General features: G+C 47.1%; 1 protein-coding gene and 1 long non-coding RNA gene across 4 annotated transcripts in view; one reads left to right on the plus strand and one right to left on the minus strand.

Moving 5' to 3' along the window:
* STXBP2 (syntaxin binding protein 2) overlaps positions 1-13,556 on the plus strand; it is a 35,334-nt gene extending 21,778 nt beyond the window's left edge. For all 3 annotated transcript variants that reach the window (XM_083427034.1, XM_083427033.1, XM_083427032.1), the window contains 16 exons: positions 276-352; positions 736-814; positions 1,482-1,585; positions 3,031-3,179; positions 3,680-3,764; positions 6,238-6,368; positions 6,516-6,623; positions 7,208-7,265; positions 7,603-7,668; positions 7,826-7,906; positions 8,123-8,261; positions 8,607-8,713; positions 9,265-9,360; positions 10,791-10,876; positions 11,771-11,928; positions 12,667-13,556. In XM_083427034.1, the coding sequence (XP_083283160.1) occupies positions 276-352; positions 736-814; positions 1,482-1,585; positions 3,031-3,179; positions 3,680-3,764; positions 6,238-6,368; positions 6,516-6,623; positions 7,208-7,265; positions 7,603-7,668; positions 7,826-7,906; positions 8,123-8,261; positions 8,607-8,713; positions 9,265-9,360; positions 10,791-10,876; positions 11,771-11,928; positions 12,667-12,746 (1,604 nt within the window). In that variant the 3' untranslated portion in view covers positions 12,747-13,556. The remainder of the gene's footprint in view (positions 1-275; positions 353-735; positions 815-1,481; positions 1,586-3,030; positions 3,180-3,679; positions 3,765-6,237; positions 6,369-6,515; positions 6,624-7,207; positions 7,266-7,602; positions 7,669-7,825; positions 7,907-8,122; positions 8,262-8,606; positions 8,714-9,264; positions 9,361-10,790; positions 10,877-11,770; positions 11,929-12,666) is intronic.
* On the minus strand, positions 13,224-15,454 carry LOC310671298. The gene is made up of 2 exons (XR_014507947.1): positions 13,939-15,454; positions 13,224-13,898 (listed from the first exon to the last, which is right to left on the minus strand). It is a non-coding gene; the product is annotated as an uncharacterized lncRNA (long non-coding RNA).
* Between the last annotated feature and the right edge of the window lie 2,399 nt (positions 15,455-17,853).

The raw sequence follows: 17,853 nt of genomic DNA on the forward strand, positions 1-17,853 counted from the left end.
CTATCCTCTCTCTCGCACTGACACCTCCCTTCCATTCCAATGAATTATATGTGTATCAGTTGAAAGTAAGGTGGATCTGCAAGTTGCTGTATAGTGTAATCCCGGAACAAGATAGAAACCTGCTCCTCTAGGCACCTTCATGCTTTTAGTCAAGTCAGTGAATCTGGTGTCGTCGTTCTCCTCCTTCCTTTCTTTCTTTCTTTCTTTCTTTCTTTCTTTCTTTCTTTCTTTCCCTTCCAAAATTCAGACATCTCAAATACATTTCCTCTCTCCAGTTATTGAAGACATTAACAAGCGCAGAGAGCCCCTCCCCAGCCTGGAAGCAATCTACTTGATCAGCCCCATTGAGACGGTAGGTCCTTAATCTCCGCATACTTGGGCAGACACTGAATTGGTGAGATCCTCCAGATGCCACTTGATAGAGGGGGAATCCCACAATAGTCACCCAGTTCCTTATTTCAACATGTGGCATGCTGGAGGCCCTTAGGAGGGGAGGAAGTTGGTGGGAAGAACTGTGGGCAAGTGGGGCAGGTGTCATGGGCTACCTGCAGCCCTTTCCTGAAGCCCTATTATCCCCAAAGGCCAGGAAATCTGCTCTTCCCATAAATCTCTCCAATTTAAGTATTCCTGGTATGGCTGGAGTATCCCTGTTTGTGAAACCAAGGTGAGGGAAGCTAGCGGTGGAAGCTCAAATGCAGATATAGCTGTTGCTAACAATCCATTTTCCTTCTGCAGTCTGTGCATGCTCTGATAAACGACTTCAAATCCACTCCTACCTTCACCTACAAGGCTGCCCACGTCTTCTTCACTGACAGTAAGTTCAGGGCCTGCTCCTAATCAAACAGGAAGGCAGGTCAAGGCTTGTTCTGGGAAGGGAGAGAGATGAGCAGATGGTGGGATAGAGGAACACTCCATAATCCTACTGAGAGATTTGGCTTCGGTCCCGTGGCATTTCCAATCATCGAGGGCATTCCTGGCCTACCTGAAGGCCTTCCTGCCACAAATTCCACTCGTACATGTAGGTTTTGGACTGGGCTCCGAAGCACATACTGTTGCTTGACATATTATCAACAGGGTTCAATGTGTTTTGGCCCCAGTGAGCATGTGCATTTTGGAAGGCTCCAAAAGTATGTCCCTGAGCCTCCCTTGTCACATACGTTGGAGAGAAGTTGATGCTTCTGCTTGAAGAGAAGAAGTCTTGGTCCTTCTCAGTGCCCTATTTGTGAGCTTCTTGGAACTTCCCATGAGTTTCCTTGTCAGCACTGGGGGGAAGTAAAGGAAGATGCTGACCAGCACTGCTCAGGGTGGCCTCCAGTTCTGGGCCCACATGTCACACTGCAACCCTTTGTTTTCCCACCTTGGTAGCTGTCGTAGTGGGGTGGGGGGGGGCTATTACCTAAGGAAACTTGCTGTGCAGTTAGTTTGGTGAGGGGAATGGGGAAGATCAGCGTAATTCCTGCCTCCTCCTCCTTGACTTTCAGCCTGCCCCGAGAACCTCTTCAATGAGCTCAGCAAGTCGCGAATCACCAAAGCCATCAAAACACTGAAGGAAATAAATGTTGCCTTCCTTCCCTATGAATCACAGGTGAGGAGAGGGATGAGCAGAGGGTGGACTAGAATCGCTTGCAAATGGAGGGGCAGCGGCTCTGTCATTGTAACGTTTTGCATGAGGGATGTTGCCATTGTTAAGAACACGTGGCACCACGCGCAGGAATTCATGTGTAGGAGATTTCTGCAGTGGCCATACAAAATTTGAGGTGGCAGCCTTGCATTTGAGATTTCTCGAGGTGTGTGATGTATATCCCACAGACCTCCCTCAGGAGTCTTTGAGCACTTTGGCCACATCTTAGTAGCTGGTAAGGAATAATCTAGCTGGGTAAATCAGACTTACCCAACCTGGTGTGCTGCAGTTGTCCTTGAACTACAGTTCCCATCATCCCTGACCATTGCCCATGCTAGCTGGGACTGAAGGGAGTTGGATTCCAACAACATGTGGAGGGCACCAGGTTGGGGAAGGATGAAAGAAGCCATATGTGCTTAAAGTTGAGGACCAATTGTAGCTTGGATTCCTCTGTGTAGCTGGATGTATGCTGTGCCTGCTTCGATAATGGAAGCTTAGCTGCTAAGTAATTGCAGAAAAAGTATTAGACTGTCACTTAAGTGACCATTTCAGCTAGTAGGGACTAGCAAGAGAATTTATATTTTAATTATTCTGCCAAACTATTGAGAACAGCATCTTGCCTAATAATGCCGGTCAAGTATACCTCTGATGTTCACTTCTGCTGCAAGTGAATCATCTCATAGTTCATTTTCAGTATTGGGGTGCAGGACTAGATTTGGGTGGATGGGTGGGTTAACAGGCAACTTGTATAAACTTTTCTATATTTTTCTAAACTATAGCTATTTTATTAAAAGGTTAACTAGAAGTTAAAAGTTTACAAAGAAAAGGGAACTGAGGTTTAGAAATTACTCCTTGCCTTTCATCAAATCGTTCTGCTCTCATCACCTCAAGCAAGTTGCCAGATGAGTCTGTCTTGTGCTAGATAGTCCCTGTACAGGTGATGAATGAGAGCCCCAAAGAGCTTGAGGGAAGAATGCCAATTGGAGGCCTGTATAGGTCCAGGACCTATTACAGCACTTCAGAGGCTTCAGAGAACCAAGAACCCAGCAGCTTTTAATGACCTTAAAGTGTTGCACGTTCAGAGTTCACAAATAACCATTAGCTCTTGCCCCAGTGATGATCGTGTGATGTCCTGGATTATGAGATTATGATGAGATGGATTTTAAGATACAGGTTGCCCTGTCATGTTTGCACCCATTGACATACAGCGTAGGAGGTGATGTTTTCAAACACAGTAATCCAGGGAGAGGCTGTTTTCAGAAATATATTTCTTGGGAAATGGGCCCTTCTGTGGTTTTTCTGGCAGATTGTTGTGAAAGAGCATTGCTAGAGCATAGTGTAGGACCCCAGTGTCTTCCTAAGAGACCACTAGTGTATTATTCCCTTTCTCCAATTTTTTCTCTTTCTAGGTGTACACCCTGGACAGCCCGCAGAGCTTTCACCATCTCTTTAGCCCTTACTGCAGGGAGGATAAGAACAATCACTTAGAAAGGATGGCAGAGCAAATTGCCACGTTATGCGATACCCTCAAGGAGTACCCTTCGATTCGCTACAGGAAGTCAGTACCACTGCAAACTGAGGAGTGGGAGGGAGGGGATGGGGAACTTGCGATACCAGGAGGATGTGGACAGAAGCATAACAGGCCATAATGCTTTGCAGAGAAGTTGGTGGGGGTCTTATATTAGGGGTTACAATGAGAGATAACCCAACTCTTCATTACACCAGCTTTTCCTGGCATCCTGTTCTCCTGAAGTTTTGGAGTACACTCTCATCAGCACAGTACTCCAAAACACCAGAAGAGCACCAGATTGGGGAAGGCTGTGTTATGGCATGAGGAAGTGTCCTGCAACTTATTGTTGGAATAGTAAATAATCCTTGGCCACCTGCTCCAGATGGGGGTTCACTGCCAGGTGCCTGTTCTACTACAGAGAGAGGGGTTGAGAACTAGGGTTCTTATCTGTTGATGAAATAACTGGCTCAAGACCTCGCCTGGTTGCCATATCCAGTGCAGGAAGCAGTGCTCCTCAATAGCCTTACCCTGTTGATGTTTTGTTGTAGTGGCTCTGAAGAATGCTGCCTGTTGGCCCATGCAGTGTTGGCAAAACTGAATGCCTTCAAAGCGGACAACCCGACTATGGGAGAGGTGAGCGATCCCAGCATTTTTGCCACAGCCTGTGGAGCTAGAGCAAGAGGCCAAGGCAGTGGGAGGTCAGCTGCTCTGATACAATTTCAGAAAGCCCTGCAGCATTTCACTAGAAGAGCATGAGTATGATGACTTGAGGAGAGATCTGGGGAAACTCCCTTGAAGTGCAGGAGAATGCAGAAGTGACCTTCCTCCAAGCAGAGATGAAAAACAACCTGGGCTGTGCCTAAGTTGGGGCAGGGTGGCTGATGGCTGGTCTTCAGCTTTGTGACTAATTCACGGGTGGACAATTGAGTGTGAAGCCTGACCACTTCCACTGCCTTCCTCTCTTCCAAGCCCTGCCCTTGATGACTAGCATGTTCCATTTAACTGGATGCCGTGTGTCTTGCCACACACCCACAAGATGTGCTCTTGCAGAGGCTGCCTGTGAGAGTTTAGACATGTACTAAGAACCAAAGTAAATGGGCACAAAGTTCCCCATCATTTTATTTCCATTTGCTATTAAAACTAAAACACAGCAGGGGGAGGCTGTGAATTTTATCACAACAGGGGCTGTGTGTGTACAAGTGCATGGGTGTTTTAGCCCCTTCCCCACGGGCCGTCTTTCTACACTGCTCTCCACAACCTTCTTTTTTTCTCATGAGTGAAAAACCACTAAGGAGACATGTGTATGACAATCCAAAAAAATGGTCTACAGGGAAAGGGTTAGAGCGCACACAGTTGCACAGGAATATACACAAAGTTCTGCTCTGATCAGGCCTCCTGCTGCTGTATTTCATTTCAAAAAAAGGTGAACGAAGCAAAATACCTAGAGAGGTGGTTCACATGTTTCCCTCCCTCATCATTTAGTTTGGCACTGAAATGTTCCATTTTATGGAACCTCACTGTTCGAAGGCTAAGATGTCCTGTGCAAGATGACTTCCAGACAGGGCATTTCCCTCTGGCTTTAAGTCCCATTTCTTTCTGGTGTTGCTGCAGTAGTTCTAGGCCAGGGTGCCCTCTAGATGATGTTGGACTACAATTCCCATCATCCCTGGTGGTTGGGCTGTGCTGGCTGGGGCAGATGGGAATTAGAGACCAGAACAGCCCAAGGACACCATGTTGGCTCTCTTGCAATGATATTCAAATTCCCATTTATAAAGAAAAGGGGCAGACCAGGACTGGTCTCGCTTGCTGGAAATAGTTGTTTTCCGCAAGTATGTCAGGGAATGTTATGTTAGCAGGAATTAAAGCTAACTTCATGTTCTGGGGATTTCAAAATTGTGTGCATAAGAGGGAAAGGGACTTTTGGCTCACTTCCAGCTGATGTCACAGAAATCATCCATTATGTTCCCATGGCATTGATGGAGCCACCACCTCCAGCCCAAAGGATGTGCTACTGCAGTGCTAGTTGCAGGAAACAATTTGCTTTGAAGCAGCTTTGCCCTCAAACAATAATTATCTCACAGGGCAGGGAACAAGAGGTACTGTCCACGATCAGCAGTAGTTCTACCGCTTTGGGAAGACTGAGGGTAGCTTTGACAGTGTGGCTTCTGAAGGAAGTGTGACCACAGCAAAGGTACTGCAAGTGCCTTTAACCCAGGAGGTGCCCTTCAGGTGTTATTGGACTGCCAACTCTTATCAGGTCCAGCCAGTGGGCAGTGATGTTGGGAACTACAGTCCAACAACACCTGGGGAGAACAACATGGGCTACCCTTGCTCTGTGTTGTCTTCCTTGTCTGCAGTGTTTCTTGATTCATCTGAAAAGAGCATCTATAGGACACTGCTGTGTGTTTGTGTGACCACCTGCTGGCATGGGAATGTACTGCACTAGGCTTGAACATTGCTGGGAAATGAGACTTAGTGCTGGGATTTGAAAGCCTGACTTGGGCTGCAATTTTGGATAGTTTGTTTTTAGCCCCCAAGCTGCTGTTGCTGCTGCATTCATAGAGATATTTTTTCCTGTCATCAAGGCAGCCTAAATACTTTGGAATGCAGTGTCTCCTTTTTTAACCTGCAAATTTGGCCTCATCCAAGCTGACTTCTAGTAGATATCTGTGAAAGGATTTATAGGCAGTTCCTGTTGTCCAAGCAAACCCGAAATAACTTTTGTAAAAGAGCACTATAGGCAGAATTTCTACCCCAGATAACAAGCGGGTCTGTGGCTGACAGTGACGGCTTCTTTCCTTTGCAGCGTCCACAGCCTGACATGTTTTGAGTCATCTCTGCACTAATGGGATTGTGCACTGCCAATTGGGAAGGGATTTGGTACATTTTAATAATTGCATTTCTGACCATGCCCTCTGCCCTGAGCTTGCTGGAGAGGTTGCACGCAACTGGTAGCTAGTGCAGCAGGCAGGTTTATGGGGTGGGGAGGGAGGAGGCGCGAGGCCCAGGGAACTGGAGCACACAGCCTTTCCTTCTGGGCTGCTTGGTGCTGGCCTCAAATGGCTGCTAATCTCTCTCCTCCCCTTCCCTCTTCCACTCTTCTCAGGGTCCTGACAAATCTCGCTCTCAGCTTTTGATTGTAGACCGCAGCTGTGACCTGGTATCTCCGCTTCTCCATGAGCTCACCTTGCAGGCCATGGCCTATGACCTGCTCACCATTGAGAATGATACATATAGGTGAGGTCCAGTGGTGGTGGTGGCTGTGGTGGCAAGAACGCAAAGGTAGAAATCCCTGGAGGGGGAGAATGCCTCTTTGCTCAGGTAGCAGCCACATGTGTCTTACCAAAGCCTTTTCCCCCTCTTGCCTTTCTTCAACCCTGCCAGGTATGAATCCACAGGCATCAGCGACTCACGAGAAAAAGTGGTACTGCTGGATGAGGACGATGACCTGTGGGTGGATCTGCGCCATATGCACATTGCCGACGTCTCAAAGTGAGAACTTGTTTGTGTGTGCGCGCAAACACACATACACGCTCTGCTTCCTGGTTGCTGGAAGTAACCCATCCCAGATGTGTCTGAATCAATTATTTTGATGGCTGTTGCCTCACTTCCTAGGTCCACTTGGGTTACAACTTATGTCTGCAGCCAGACTGAATCAGGTGGCAATAGGAAATACAGTCTTCCTACCCTAGTGCTGCTGCTGCCCCTAATATTACCATCCCTTCTGCTGTAGGGAGTTCTCACTTTTGCAGCCTGCATGGAGCACTGCTGTTTATTGCAGAGGCTGAGAGTCAGATCTCTGCGAGTTGTTAGGAACATGGGTAGCTGCCTTATACTGAATCAGATCGTTGGGTCCCTCTAGCTCTATTGTCTACACTGATTGGCAGCAGCTCCCCGGGGTTTCACGTGGCGGTCTGCCCCAGTCTTGTCATGTTGGGGATTGACCTTGTGACCTTCTGCATGTGATTCAGATGCCCTATCCCTGAGCTATGGCCCTTCTGCTTGCCTTCTGTTTGGCTGTAGCTCTTCAGAGAGCCTATTCCAGAACAGGCCATGAATGTGACTTCCTTCCACAGGAAAGTGACTGAGCTCCTGCGGACCTTCTGTGAGAGCAAGAGACTCACCACAGACAAGGTGAGGCTGCTAGGCTGATGCCTATGTGTTACTCTTCTAACTGTTCTTCCCCTGGGGAGTTGAGAGAGGCTCCCTGGCAGTGTCCCATCCAGCAACTTAACAAGGCTGGAGCTGCTTAGCTGAAACTCCCCACCACTTGGAGTTTTCATGTTCACTTTCATGGAGATCTCAAGTGTTTGTGGCTGGAAGCTCCAGGGTACGTGGGGTTGGGTAAGAGTTAACTGAGTTGGGATCCCCTAGCCTGCAGATCCTCTTAGTGTGGGGAAAGTTGTTTTTGGTCCATATCTCTGATGCCATCTGATCTTGGCATTGCTGGTCTCTCCATTTCCCTTTCTAGGCCAACATTAAAGACCTGTCTCAGATCCTAAAGAAGATGCCCCAGTACCAGAAAGAACTGCACAAGGTAACCGATGCAAGGTCCCAGAGATTGCTGCTTGCCCGTTGAGGTTGCACTGTGAGGCAAGGAGAAGGGATGGTCAAAGACTGGTTGGCTGAGGAAGTAATCAAGTAATCATTATCCTACCCCTCCCCCCCCATTCCCCACCTCCTTCACCCTGCAGTATTCCACACATCTGCACCTGGCAGAGGACTGCATGAATTCCTTCAAGGGCACAGTGGAGAGGTTGTGCGGCGTGGAGCAGGTGAGCATGTTAAAAAGTCTGGGGCAATGGAGGGGCTGGATAGCCTTATCTCCCCTCCAACTTCGCTCACTCAGAGCTCAGGCCATGGACAGACACATAGAGCAATGGACAATCTCCCCATGCTTTCTTGAGTAAAGCTGTCCTGTGATCTTGGGAGATGGCTCCATGAGAGCAGCCACGCAGAAGGGGCTTGATGGATGTCTTCCCTGCCTCCAGGACTTAGCCACGGGTACAGACGTTGACGGAGAGAAAATCAAAAACCCTATGAAGACTATTGTGCCGATTGTCCTGGACACCAACGTGGCCGCATTGGATAAGATCCGCATCATCCTGCTCTGCATCCTCCTCCAGAATGGTACTCCCTTGTCCACTCCTTCTCCTCCCTTGCATCGTCTGCAGAGACCTAGGGCAAAGGCCTGATATGTGGAAAGGAAGGGCAGCTTTCATCTAGACTCAGGCCTGCCACCCAGCCGCTCTCCTCCCAAGATGTGGTTTGAGTTTTGCCAGTGTTGCCTTGAGAAAAACTGAGACATGGGTTCGTGGGACTATTGTTGGGGCTCTTTCTCAGCACACAGCAACACAAGTGGGTGGGTCCAAATATCTTCTGTACAGCTGCTTGGGGCAGGTGCTGCCGTGACCCTGAGGGCCACATCTAGCATCCTGGAGTGCTGTTTTTCTGAGCCGCATTCTCTCTGCATAGGCATCAACGAGGAGAACCTCACCAAGCTCATCCAGCATGCCAACATACAGCAGGACAGGGACATCCTCTACAACATGCACTGCCTGGGGGCCGCCATCATGCCAGAGGTATCTCAGTCCCATTCTTTGTTGCAATCTCTGTGCAGGTGGCTTGCGGCTGGACCAGCTTCCCCCAACCTGGTGCCCTTAGAGGAGGGCTAGCCAATGTGGTGCCTTCTAGATGTTGTTGGACTCCAGATTCCATCGGTGCCAGCCCATCTGGATGATGGGAGTGGTAGTCGGCAACATCAGGAAAGCACCAGTTGAAGGCTGGCCTAAGCTGTTATGGCTGGGTCAGGTTGTGCTTCTGCTGTTGCCGGTGTTCTTTGAGAGTCAAGGCAATTCTTGGTCTTTCAGGAAGTAACTTCTGGGTTTCCTGATAAGGCAGCTCTCCTGAGGGAGGGAAGCCCTTCCATCTGTCTGCCTGTCTGTCCGTCCATCTATCTCATTCTGCTTTGTTGTTTTTCTCTTTTGCCTCTTTGCCTGTCTCTTTGGCCAAACCAGCTGGAGCCTGTTTGGTAAGCAGTTGCTCATTCCTGAATCTCTTTCCACTCCCCTCCTCCAGTGCAGCTGACTTTCAACTTGAATTTATTTTGTTTCACTGATTCCTCGCCTCACAGGACATTGGTGCACACATGAAACCTATAAGGAAAGTGCGACTGGAGCCTACCTACCAGCTCTCCCGGTGGATTCCTTTTCTTAAGGACGTCATGGAGGTACACAGACAAGGGTCAGGGTGGGGTGGGGAAGGTCGGAAATGCTACAGGAAAGGAGAGGGTCTCTTTATGCCACCTGCCTCAGAAGTCCTGGGGCACTTCACTGCAGAGAGCATCTCCCTTTGGAGGCAGAGCAGTTGTATAACAGAGGCCCCTTCGGAGGTGAAGCTATCAAGATGTAGAGCACAGGGCAAAAAATCGAGGCCAGTCGTGCATGGATACCCTTCAACATTTCAAACAGTTTCATGCTCCCAGTTGGGCACTACAGTGCACATCCAGGAACATGGAGTGTACCCTGGGAAAGGCAGGTATCTGTTCCTTTCTTCTCCCCTTCTGTCTCCCCAGAGTGGGAACCAATTATGCAGATGGCTTGCATATCCTCTTCGGTCCCTCTAGAGCAGCAAGAGAGCTGCCCATTTTTGTGGGGTTCACTTGATTCCCCCCACAAAAGAGTAGTACCAACTGAAAGCAATCTAAGGCAGGGCCTATGGTGCAGTCTCTCCATATTAGTCACCTGGACCTGTTTTGCCCTTCCTTGTGACTACCATGAGTAACACGTTTACAGTGTGCTAGGTCCTTGCCGTCTCCCATTCCTTCCCCACTTCTGGTCTGAGAATGTGTCCAGCCTAACATTTTGTCTTGTTTTGGGGGCTCCTGTATGTGTTTGTCCTGTGACCAACTTTTGCTGCGGTCACTCTGAATCATGCAGGCCATGGGGTGCGGGTGGGTGTGGCTTGCATTCCTTCGCTTGGGCCAGGCTGCCCTTGGCTGACAAGGATGCTGTTACCCTGACGATTCATCTTGGTACTGCCCATTGATCCAGCTTCAATCTGATAGTTAAATCCAATCAAAGGAGCCTTTCGCCTGCTCTCGCCCCAGCCAACTCCACGTAGCTCTGTGAGCTGGGCTGCACAAAACATTAAGCTCCCACCGTAAAAAGTCAACAAAGGATTAAAATCTGAAAGTCCTCATTATGAAGCATTCCCGTGTTGTTGTATAGCCCAGGCCCATGTGCCTCTGAGCTGCTGGAGTGGTTTGGTTGTGAGTAATGCTTAGAGGGATGGGGGAAAGAGATTCTGATAGTATTTCTGCCACAGAGGAGAGATTTTGGAGCAGCAAATGAGTTTGGCAAATAAGTGGTGATAGTTCAGCATGCCTTATATTATCTGCCCTGTGCCATTTTCTGTGGTGTTATGCCACATCTTCTGTAATGTTGACCAACGTTGTGGTAACTGCCTGGTGGAAATCAACCCTTGTTGTTTTCCTCAGGGGTGCCGAATAATTCACCTTTATTCTTTGGCCTGTTAACAAGCCAACCCCCACCCGAAATACATAGTCAAGTTGAACAGTGGAATGAGCCCTGCAGCTTATTATTTCCAGCAGAACAAGAAGAAAGTAAGATCTTTTCTTCTTTGTTCATGTTTTCACAGGACGTCATCGAGGACAAGCTGGACAAGAAGTTGTGGCCTTATGTGTCTTGCCCAGCCCCAGGCCCCTCCTCACAAGCTGCTGTGAGGTGAGGAAAAGTGGAAGTATTTTGTGATGCCTCCTTTCTCTATCCCACCCGCTTCCCAGGTCTCCACAAACACACGGTTCCAGGGCTTGCATCTACATTCCAAAAGTTTCTTTCAAGTCCCCCCCCCCTTTATATGGGAACAAAGGGCCATAAATAAATCTTAAACCAAGTGAGAAATGAACCAAGGAAAAGCCTTTTAAAAAGTGTGTGTGTGTGTTTATCTTCCTGAAGCTTATTGGTGGACAAGATCTTTTCCTTATGTGGCACAACATGAGAATTCTACAGCTGCAGTGTATGCGGTAGGAATTATTCTTCTCCAGGCAAAGGCAAAGAAGGGGGTGATGGTGCCTAAATTTGTCTGGAGGGGCTGCAGGGAGGAGTAAGAGAGAGGGATAATCCCTATACACGAGTGTTTGTGCAGCAGGATTGGGTGGTGGTTGCAAGATGAAAGAGATCGAACAGGCACTATTTTGTGGTGCCAAACCTCATAGCGCTGTGATGAGTCACATCAAACCTCGTAGTTCTATGATGCCCAAGTATGATACAGGACCTTATACAACACAAAGAACAAGAGAACTGCATCTGAAACTGCTAGTGCTTCTTTTCTCCAAATAAAACTCCATGTGTGTTATGTTTCCCTGTCTTGCTGTGTTTGATTCATTTTATTTTTTGTAGAAGCCCTTTTTAAGGTTTCCTTTTCTCATTCTTAACTCTAACTCACATAGCAATATGTTGCTTGTTCCCTGGGCTGAGATTGTGCAGGAGCCATCCTTTCCGGGAGCAGCAGGCCCAGCATAGAGAGAAAAACTGTGCTTTGCTAGCTGGCATGTACTTAACTTGACAGTCTTCTTGCAGCTGGTGCCCTATACCCACATAACATCTTTTCCCCCTCAGTGCTCGCTTTGGTCATTGGCACAAGACCAAGACAGCCACCGAGTACCGGACAGGACCCCGCCTCATCCTGTTTGTACTGGGGGGAGTTACCATGTCGGAAATGCGCTGTGCCTATGAAGTCACTGATGCCACGGATGGAAAGTGGGAGGTGCTAATTGGTAAGTGTGCTGGTGAGGGGCGTGTCCAGGGCACAGATCACTCTTTAGGCTGGAAACCATTCATAGGCAAGTAAATGATTCAGGAATTTTCCTGGTGTTCCTTGCGACATATATTGGAACACACAGAGCAGAAAGCAAATTCAGACGGGTTTTCTGGAACTTGACAACGCGCTCTTCTAGCAATGGGGGCTTTGGGGTTAAAAGTAGTATACATATAAACATCATCATTATTATTATCATTATTGATGCAATGGGGAGATGTAATGCTTCTACAAATGAATTATTTCTGGCTTAAGATAAAGTTATTCGCTAGAGAGGTGTTGCCCTGGCAGGTGTGGCTGCTTCTGGCAGCCGCTTTTTGATGCCAACCTATATATTGCTAACTTTCACTACATGGATTTGTTGAGTATCACTCGTGTGTCCTGAAGCTCTTTGGGTAAAATCTGCTCCCGACTGTATTGGCATGGACCTGGGAAGGTTGTTTGCTACATTCTTCTTCAAACCTTGGCTGGAGAAACCAGTTGTAGATTGAGATATAGAGCAGCGGCAGCATTCTGTCATGTGTCTGTCATGTGTGAGCTAGCAAGTAATGATGAGCTAGGTGCTGGCAGAGCACAGCAGCTTCTTAACATGTGGGCCTGTTTGCTCAGTGTGATCTGCAGAATCATATCACACACATGCGATCTGTGATGGACTCCTCTAAGGTTGCCCTTCCAACTTTTCTTCTCTGCTACACAGGCTCATCCCACATCCTGACTCCCAAGCAGTTCCTGGAAGAAGTGCGCAATCTGACTGAGCAAGCTCCACTGAAGTCCTAAGAACATCCCACGCCCCTAAGAGACTGTCTGACAGCAGCTCTGTTTATCTGCCCAGATAAACCTTTATTCTTAAAGAGATGCCTTTTCACGCACATACCTGTCTTTGCTTCTGTCCTTTTAAGACTGGTCCCTCCTTCAGCCAGCTATCATGAATGAGCATGACATTGGAGGACCTGGTCTAGTGTCCAGGCCGAAGACAAGGGTCCAGCCACCTGTTACGTGAATCCTTTATTTAACACTGTGATGAGTTTTCTGGTTGCACTTTATTTTCTGTTCCCCTCTTCCCCACAACCTCCGCCCAGCCTTCCCCAAAAGGAGGGGAAGTGTAAACTGTATATATCTGGTGGATAAGCATCTCCTACTTCTCCCTTTATCAGTGCAGTTATTTACTCCTTCAAGGGGGATTTCCAGGAAATGAGCTGCTTTGATGTCTACACACATGTCCTTGTCTAGCCTCCATCTTGGTTCTCATTCTTCTTTTTCTTTTTCTTTTTTTGGGAGGGCAAAGGTAGATTGCTCACTGAAATAACTTATTTTTGGTTGTTGTTGGTTTGAGGAAAAGTTTGAATGGATTAAAGACCATTCACCCCCCAATCCTATGTAACATGTAGAAGCAGTAGCTGTTCCTGGATGCCCAGTGTTGCAGGCCTACTGGTTGTGCTGACGCTTAGTATAAGACGGGGGGTACTACTATTTTTAAAAGACCAGGGGAGATGAATGTATGGGAGGTGCTGTGTACTACTTGCATTGTGAGACTTGTTTAGCTCTGCTGAAGAATCCCAGTGTATATAAATAAATGTGAAAATTAAAGTTGTCTACATAATTTGTTCTGTGACTCAAGCTGTGAAACTTTGGTAGTGGCACAAAACCAAGTCAGCAGGCAGGATGGTATCCCACTTGATGGTGGATCAGCTCGCTCCTTTTTTTCCTTTAAGGAATTTTTTGTTTCTCGCTAGGAACCTTAAATCTTGTTACAGGTTTATGTGGCCCTGCTCTCTTCTGTTCACCCTACTTCCTCATGTAAGATGAGGGAGGCCCAGTTTGGACTTGACATAAAACTTTAGTGTTACATTTGCTCCTCCCTCCTGTCGTCTCTTCTAGCGCAGCCACAAGGAGATTGGAAACTTCCACTTTTAAACTAACCAGAGTTCCCTGTTACATTTGAACTTGGAGGGCCCTGGTTAGTTTAAACTCTGGTTTGTTCAAACAAGCCAGGGACATAGAATAATGATTTGATCCTGGCTTGTTTGAGCAAACCAGTGTTTAAACTAAGTGTGAGGACCCTGTGACCCTCTAGGTGTTGTTTGACTTGATTCCCATCAGCCCCAACTAGCATGGCCAGTGGTCAGGGATAATGGGAGTTGTAGTCCAACAATATTTGGACCACAGATTCCTCACCCAGGGTTTAAATTAATTGGAGTTTGCCAAGTTCAGACATGTTTAGGGAAGTTTTTAATGTTTGATGTTAATCGTGTTTTTAATATTCTGTTGGGAGCCTTCCAAAATGGCTGGGGAGGTCCTGCCAGATGGGTGGGGTATAAGTAATAAATTATTATTATTATTATTATTATTATTATTATTATTATTATTATTATTATTTATTATGAGCTCTACTTGGTTTTTAAGAGGAAACTGATGCTTCTGCTCTTATTGTAACCTTGCATGAAGAGAGACACAAGTGTGCCAGCCCAATACTTTCTTCTGCTTGTTCCTAAAGCACTAGAGTAGGGAGTTTGAGGCCCTCTTGTCTTATGACCAATAGTCAGAGATGATGGAAGTTGTACAGCAACATCTGGAGGGCAACAAGTTCCCCATCCCATGTTATGGTGGCACCTCTGAAAAGGTCCAGTGGTGCCAGCCAATCCATTTCATGGCATCCTAGATGCAGGTGGAAAGACTCTCTGAGATGACGTTTAAACACCCAACACCAGAGGACATTTGAGGGCAGCTTCACATTTATGCAGCTAACACAAGTTCTTCAAATGCACCAGTGGTGGTTTATGCATCAAATCCAAAGTGCGAATGAAAAAAATGATTGTCTGTAACCAGATTTGTATACAGGAATTTGAAGATGTATGTATTTTACCTACATTGATGGGGTGGTTGCAGGAAGACATCTGTGTGGCACTTCTCTAGATTCAGGAATTGTATTTACCACATAAAGAGTGGAGCCATCCTGACTGGATTATAAAACATGGGAGCAAAATTTTGGCAGTTTTTTCTTTTCTTTTTGGGGGGGCCTGTTTCACATGTTTTTTTGTTATGTATACTAAAATGTTAGATATGAATGTTTCAAACATATTTATCCTGTTTTCGACAGCACCAGCAAGCCGGGATTGGCTGTAATACCTCACGGTGTGTGCACTTACTGTGTTGAAACTAGGGCTGCTGTTTCTGTAATGTGTGAATAGATATTTGTTGATGCCTGTGAGATTCCATGTTCCTCCTTGATCTTTGGGGCTGGGCTTCCTCTTCTTTTGATATACAAGCTAACCAACCGTTGCTTATTGCCTGGTTTCAGCTGCCTCCCAGTTGTGTTGAGTGGGGTCGAGACCCCAATAGCCTAGTAAGGGATGTTTACATGATGTCCTGCCGTAGATCTGCCTTGGACACCCCCAGCCCAATCTGCTGTGTATGGAGCTTTTAGTCCTGATCCCTGCTTGGGAATTATCATCTGCAATTAATATCCATTTGGATAATTGCTGTACAGCAGCTGCCATGTGGGTGGGTAGTGGATTTGGGGTGATGAATTAGTACAAATGTTTGTTTAGGAATCGCTAGTGCCTCGATGGGTTTCGACCTGATCTTGAGGAGAGAGCTTCATAAGCAAATCAATGCTTAGCGACTAGAGCTCATTCTTCCAAACCCAACTAGCAACTTCCTGCTGCAGAAACAGTCTCCAAAGCATGAGAAGAGCAATCACCTTGCATCCCTCCCTGCTGGGGCTAAAGGGATTCCTATCTCTGAAAGCTCTCAGTTTTGCAGGTCCCAGCATGGTCAGTCAAAAACTTTGGACCAAGCTTCTCCATTTTTTAAGGACTTAATAGGATTTGAAGGGTGACAAGCTGCCTCCTACATCATGTTCAAAGCACCTTGCAGACTTTATCCCAGTAATTTGTGTAGGAATCTTGTTATACAATTGCATGTTATTGTGGTGGCTTATGCAGACAGTAACAAGTGCCCTGCGGGAACACGGCAGCAAAGCCATCTTCAGCCCAGAAGTGAATAAATAGCAATCCAATCTGATTCTGTAGGTGTTGCCTTGGGGTAGTTCCTCCCTATCTTGCTCAGTGCTTTTTTCTACAGCTTCTACAGCTCCAGTGAAAATGGAGGTCTTCCCTCCATTTCCTTGTTGCATTTCTGTCGCAATCCTCAACTAGGTTGAAACTTTACATATCTCCCATGGCCCACGTAGTCCGTTCCTCCTGGAGACAGGCAACAGCTAGTTGCTGCTTTACAGTTACACAACTGGCTCCTAATGCTGGTTAAAACCTTGTAAGCAACCGCTGTCCAAAGCCGTTTCAAAAGTGGCTTCAGAGTTTTTCCATTACTTGAAATAAAACCTCATTTCCTAATTACTGGACAGGCTCCAAATAACTCCTAACCCCATCTGCTCTGTGTCAGCTGGGGGGGGGGGGAGCTGACGTGATAGTTACATGATATTTGTATTACCCTCTTTTGTTGTGCCAGCATAAGGTGAACACCTCAATCACAGCAGGCATCTGAATGAATCCAGAGCATCTGTGTCCAGTTTGCTAAAGCAGGTATGCTGAACCCTGCCTATAGTACCAGGACACTGGGTTTGATCTGGCTTGCCCGCTGTCCCCTGGTATCACAGCTCCTTTTAAAAAGCAGCTACGGGGCCATGAAGAAAGGAGCAGTCAGGGAGCACTTGCACCACTCTGAATTAGCTCACTAGTCTGTTGTGATTGCTCACACCACAGTCCCAAGGGACTTTTGAACCCACTGTTAAGTCGACATGCTATTTTCATAAAAACAGTGTTTCCTTTGGCACATAGTTATTGAATGCCGGCAAGAAAAACCTATGCCTGACTGCTGTATTTTGCCTGACTGCTGTATTTTGATGGTTCTAAACCCTGTGTTCGGCAGTTGGGGGAGATGCGCTGAAGGCAAATATGTTTGCTTCATATGCATTCAGTAGAAACCAAATATTTTGTTGGGAAGAAATAGATCTAGCAACTTGGAGCCATTTTACTTGCACCTGCATTGTGGCTGTTGGGGCCCTTGCAGCTTCTCCACTAAGGGCAAGCTTGCTGTTCTCTCCCACTTAAAAAAAATCCCAGTTGAGTTTCCCGGTGTTGGGGTTAAAGGTAAATAGACCCCTGACCATTAGGTCCAGTCGTGACCGACTCTGGGGTTGCGGCTCTCATCTTGCTCTGTAGGCCGCGGGAGCCGGCGTTTGACCACAGACAGCTTCCGGGTCATGTGGCCAGCATGACTAAGCTGCTTCTGGCAAACCAGACCAGCGCACGGAAACACCATTTACCTTCCCGCTGGAGCGGTACCTATTTATCTACTTGCACTTGAGGTTGCACTCCTTCAAATGCTACTGTCACCCTAAAGCAGGTGTTCTCCTGACATTCTAAAGCTGAGTATGTTGCGCTTGAACACACACACACAGACACACACACACACATCTTTTGGCTGACACTGCCCTCCTTCAGTGCAAGAGGAGTTTCCAACTCAAGTTATTCTCTGCTTCAATAGGGGAATTCTTTATCTTTCATACCTTTCTTTTAAAGGCCATTGAAGACCAGTTTTTTCTCTCTATATCGATCTGTTCCTTTTCTTACCATTGTTCCCTAGAGGAGTCAGGTGCCATAGAAACTTGCTTTGGCTAAGTTGGCAAATGCACTGATGCTAGTGCTAACAAGGCTCCAGGGGCCACGAAACTCCATCCACCCTGCATCTGATAGCGCAAGGAAATGGAGATAGCAGAGAGAAAGGACGGTCTACAAGTAGTGGATGTGAGCATCTCAGGTAAGTGAGAAGAACAAATGGGCAGGCGATGGGTGTATGTGAAGTCATTAGAATTTCTCCATCAGGTTTAGGAAGGCAAACTAGTTCTGCTGTGCCTTTTCCCACT

Source organism: Podarcis tiliguerta, assembly GCF_965153285.1.
Source record: "Podarcis tiliguerta genome assembly, chromosome: 2".
Classification (NCBI taxonomy): Eukaryota; Metazoa; Chordata; class Lepidosauria; order Squamata; family Lacertidae; genus Podarcis; species Podarcis tiliguerta.